Source organism: Terrapene carolina, unplaced genomic scaffold (assembly GCF_002925995.2).
Source record: "Terrapene carolina triunguis isolate 2854851 unplaced genomic scaffold, T_m_triunguis-2.0 Scaffold90, whole genome shotgun sequence".
In the NCBI taxonomy this organism is placed as follows: domain Eukaryota; kingdom Metazoa; phylum Chordata; order Testudines; family Emydidae; genus Terrapene; species Terrapene triunguis.
The window spans coordinates 2,889,992-2,895,064 of record NW_020664441.1 but is presented as its reverse complement, the minus strand read 5'-3'; the positions used below and the strand labels follow the sequence as shown (position 1 = coordinate 2,895,064).

General features: G+C 56.3%; 1 protein-coding gene across 1 annotated transcript in view; it reads right to left on the bottom strand.

The window, feature by feature from the left end:
• Positions 1-526: 526 nt before the first annotated feature.
• Positions 527-5,073, bottom strand: part of LOC112105082 (transcobalamin-1-like) — a 9,876-nt gene continuing 5,329 nt past the window's right edge. The window contains exons 5-10 of the mRNA XM_026650505.1: positions 3,922-4,074; positions 3,561-3,739; positions 2,931-3,117; positions 1,370-1,559; positions 805-923; positions 527-588 (exon numbers count right to left, since the gene is read on the bottom strand). Of these exons, the coding sequence (XP_026506290.1) occupies positions 527-588; positions 805-923; positions 1,370-1,559; positions 2,931-3,117; positions 3,561-3,739; positions 3,922-4,074 (890 nt within the window). The remainder of the gene's footprint in view (positions 589-804; positions 924-1,369; positions 1,560-2,930; positions 3,118-3,560; positions 3,740-3,921; positions 4,075-5,073) is intronic.

Here is a 5,073-nt window from a genome sequence, read left to right as displayed (position 1 = left end):
TGAGGTTCTTACCCACGAAAGCTTATGCTCCCAATACTTCTGTTAGTCTTAAAGGTGCCACAGGACCCTCTGTTGCTTTTTACAGAGTCTCTAGGGTGAGTCCAGCACCCCATTGGCCAGTGCCATGGATGGGATGGTTGCTCCCGGGTGAGCCCTTATCTATGGTGGGGGAAGCAGCCCTGCTGCTGTGCTGTGTTTCCAGATGGAGGGTGCCCATCAGAGGCTCCATTACCCGCATTCCCAGTTTCTCAGCCCCTCTCCTTGCCTGGAATAAGCCTCGCGGTGCGGCCAGCTCTTGCAGAGGGTTTATTTCAGGAGCGAGGGCCAGACACAGGCAGAGCTTGTTAAACAGTCACACAGATATGAATACAAGACACAGTTGTCTCCATGGGGCCGGCCTATCCCCTGCTCTGGGGGGAAGGGGTGGGGGCTGCTGAACCCTGAAATCTCTGGACAGTGGAAAGGCCAGGACAAGTTGCACCTTCTGGAGCACCCCTTGTCCCCAGGCTGGCCAGTGCCCTGGAGCTCAGTACACGGAGAATTTGACCTCCAGCCTCTCGCTGTTGGAGACGACGTAGTCCCCAGCACCTGGAACAAGAGGAGAGGAAAGGGAGGGTAAGGGACGCAAATGGGGTCAGTGGCCCCTCAGCCCCAACCACCCACCTGCACACCAGCCCCTCCCTGGGTCCAACTGTCTTCTCCAGGTTCTCATCCCCGCTTTCTCTTGTGCCTCTCACCCCCCTGTTCCTCCCTCTCTCCCCCCACAGCCCCTCTCCCCTCACACTGCTCCCCACCCTGTCCCACCTTGGCTCAGCGGGATGCCATCGCTCAGGAGTTGCCAGTAGGTGCGCTGGTTGTTATCGGCCTGCAGCCCCTGCACGGAGGTGATGTACGGGCCCCAGGAACTCTGCGTGTACGTGAAGCTAAAGAGAGACAGAGAGAGTCATGCAGGAGGCCTGGTTACCACTGCCTCATAGCCTCCCCAACCCCCACTCCACAGGGACATGCAACTGAGGACACAGTGAGACTGAACTCCCATGCCATTGGGGGAGGGGGGGAGGAGGAGGAAGGGATTGAGAAGCAGCCGAGCTGGCCCCTGCCTGAGCTCCAATCTCCCCAGCCCAAGGAGACATTGTCCAGCTGAGTGATGCGGAGGAACCAGCCTTGATCCCCCTTCCCAGCCCCTGAGGGTTTAACCTGCCCCCATGCACGGTGGGGTAGCAGGGGCATGTCCCCCCTGTGATCCTAGGGACCCCTCTGTTTTTTAAATCTCTGTTGCCCTAGGAGCCCCACGCTACCATCTAGCCTGCTCTCTGCTGCTGCTTCTGCCGCCAGCAATGGGTGCCACGTTGCCAGGCTGAGTAAGTACCTGAATTTGCTGGGGTCTTTATCCTGGGCGACCTCCATCACCTTGAAGAAGACGGAGCCCTGGGGCACGGTGACACTGATAGAGTCATTGAATGTGTTGTTCACACCATCGGCAACAGTGTAGGTGACACTGATGCTAGGTGGGCGGCTAGTGGGTGGGGCGGGCCTGGCGGTGGACAGGGGGAGATTATCTGTTTGGGGAGAAAGAGGAGAGAGGGTGAAGAACTGCCACATATACCTTGGAGAGAGCGACTCTCTGACTGCAGGGACTCCAGTCCCATTAGAGTCAAGGGGAGAGAAAGAGGCAGAAGCAAAGACAGAGAGGATCTAGGCACTGGCCCTCTGGGCAGGAGATTAGCTGGGACTGAAGCCAGGGCCTTTGGCTCTATGATGATGATGCTCTAGTGATTGAGCTAAGGACAAGGGTCTTTAGATTGAGACTCATAAATCTCTAGGCCCTCCAGTCACTAGATGGAGACATAGAGCCACACTGGCTTAGCACGGGCTGGAATTTTTCAATGAACCTTTTTTTCACTGAAAAATGCCAAGTTGGTGTCCGAACTGTTCATGAAGCAGTGTTGAGTTGGTAGAAAGATTGCTGAACTGGAAAGTTTTGGTTTTTCAACCTGAAAAAACTTTTCACTGAGAAATTTTAGTAAATTTACAGAGAAAAAAAGCGGGGAAGTTTGTAGTAGAAACATTTTGACGCTGTCAAAAGGAAACATTTTGATTGATACAAATTGAAAAATTTAATTTTTGTTTGTTTCTTTCTTTCTTTCTTTCTTTCTTGAATCTTCAGTTTGCGAACATTTTTGAGATTTTTTTGCCTTTTCAGCCTCATTCAGGATGGGAAACATTTTTGAAATGTCAAAAATTCTCATGGGATGGGAAAACCATCCCCCCCCCATCCCTTGCTACATGTGTTTCTGTCTGCCTCAGGTACTTTAGATGGCCCAATTATCATCCTTAACAACACCCCGATGAGGCAGGACAGTGCTATTAACCACATTGTACAGATGGGAAACTGAGGCACAGAGACACAGGATACATCTACACAGCAAAAAAATCCAAACAACAAAAAACCCCATAGGAGCAAGTCTCAGAGCCTGAGTCCACTGATTTGGGCTTGAGCTCTGGGGCTAAAAATAGCAGTGAAGACATTAGGGATCTGAGACCCAATCCCTCACTGGATTTCAGAACCCAGGCTCCAGCCCAAGCCCAAATATCTACACTGATATTTCTAGCCTCCAGCGTGAGCCCCACAAGCCCATGTCAGTTGACTCAAGCTCTAAATCCTGCTGCCAGAGGGTTGGGGTTTTTTTTGGCTGTGTAGATGTACCCTTAGTGACTTGCCCAAGGAGTCATTGGCTGAGCAGGGAGCTGAACATGGGTCTTCTAAATGCTAGGTAAGAGCCCAACCACTAGGCCACCCTTCCAGTGCATGGTTGAATTAATGGGCTTTGTCAGCCTGGGTGCTACCAGTTCTCATGTCCTGCGCTGGGAGAATGGGGCCTCTGCACTTAGCAACCCAAGGGATGCTGCCTTTGGTCTTCTCTCCTTACCTGGGTCCATGGAGCAGTTGAGCCTACTGACGTCCAGGTAGGTCCTGTTCTCCAGGGAAGGGAGGATCTGGGAAGCAGCCATGGGGTTTTTGAATGTGCCCTGGGGAATCTCGTCCAGGACCTTGTGTAGAGTCTGGAGGCAGTTCCAGGCCCCGGGTTTGAGATAGCTGGATGAGACAGATAAGGCCTGTGGAGGACAGAGAGGAAGGCAGGGTTACCTGCTGGGGCCTGGCTGCCCACGCCCAACATGACTGTGATAGAGGACAAGACTGCGAGCAAAGGCAGCTGGGAAGGGGCTACAAGAACACGTCCGGATGACCCACCAGGGAGAGAGCAGAAGGGTGACTGGGATGTAGACAGAAGGGAGGGATATGTAAGGCCTTCTATCAGTGAGGGAATTTGCAGCCCAAATCCTCTGTTCTCTCTCTGCCTGGCACTGAGCTGCCTCCATTTATGGCAATATGGTGTTAACTCTGGAACCTACCAATGACACAGTAATTGCTGACATTAACTATTCCACAGCTGAATTATCCAGATGCTCGGCAGTTGTGGGGAGGGTCTTTGGATTGTGGGTGAAGCTAGAATTCAGTCCTACCCCCTTTGATTCCCATTGGGACTCTGGTCCCTCACCTGCATAGCCAACCCGGTGCTGTAGATGTTCCCGATCACTCCATCTCGTCTCTTCTTAGCCAGGATTTTGTCCACTAACCACTGCACGTTCTGTCTGATCTTCTTATGCACCTTCGGAGGGAGGGGCTGCCCCCTGGTCTGCAGGCAGATCTGAGCCAGGACTGCCACCGCTGCAGTGTCTGTGGGGACCGGAAAAGCAGCTCAGATGGGACTACCACACCAGAGAGGGATGAGGGACAGGGTCATCCCAGCACCGACCCCATGGGGACAGTCACGGGGATCCCAGCTCATACCACCCAGGACCTCCCCATAGGGGAAACCATGGGCCCCCAGGTATAGGAGGCTGTGTGCCTTTACCCACCCACGGAGAACTGGCCGCCGAGGTAATACTTCTTGTGGTCCGGGCTGAGGAGGGCGCTGGCATTGGCTGGTGAGAGGCGGCCGTTCAGCTGGCACAGGGCCAGCACATCCAAGCTGAGCTGGTAGAAGTTGGTCAAGGGGTTGCCATGGATCGCTGTGGGGGAGAGACCTCTTGTTAGCCACAGACATACTCACAGACTGGGACCAGGACAGAGGGGGCAAAACAGGGGGGGCATGGGCGGTGAGATATATTCTTTTGTGGTGCCCGGGCTCCACGAATATTCAGGGCTGGGGGCCCTGCTCCACCAATATTTGGAGCTGGGTCTCTCCCCAGGCCCTACCTGGAGCGGGCCCCGGCCCCCACCTGCCACCCTCCCACGCATCCCCCCCTGACCCCGGAGTGTCCCTGCCAGAATGAAAGCTGCGAGCCGCTCTCCCTTGCCTGCCGGCGCCAGCTGCTGCTGCCTATGGCAACAAGAGACGCTGGCAGCAGGCTGGGGCCCTGGCTGCTGCACCTCAGGAGGGGGAGGGGGAGGAGGCACACACGTGCTTGGCAGCCCTCCCCTCCCCTGGCACACACTGGGAGGAGATGCCAAGGGGGCTTCCGGTGGGAGACCTCACTCACCTGAACAGCTGCTGGGGCTTTGGTGAGCGTTTGACCCCATGATCTGCCCCCTCGCAGCCCCGACTCCTTCCCCACGCTGGGCAAGGGGCAGCCCTATCCCCCACACCCAGGGAGGCTATGGTGAGGGGCAGCAGGCTGCAGCAGGGGAGGAAGGAAACCACATGTGATGGCAGCCCCTCCCCCCCCCCAGCACCCACCCACCCACTGCAGGGGAGACTGGGTGGGGGGCTTCCTAGACCTGAGCAGCTGGGGCTTGGGTGAATTTTGTGACACCCTGCCCTCCCTCCCGCCCCGCAGCCACCACTCCTGCCCCACGCTGGGCAAGGGGCAGCCCTGTCCCCCATCCCCAGTGAGGCTACGGTGAGGGGCAGCAGCAGGGGAGGCCACACATGATGGCAGCCCCCCCCCCCCAATACCCTCATAGGGGAAGCGAGGGGGCTTCCTGGACCTGAGAGGGGCCCTAGGAGCATGTGCAGTGACAGTGGTGCAGAGTGAGTGTGCTGCGGGGGGGGGGGGGGGGGGGGGGGG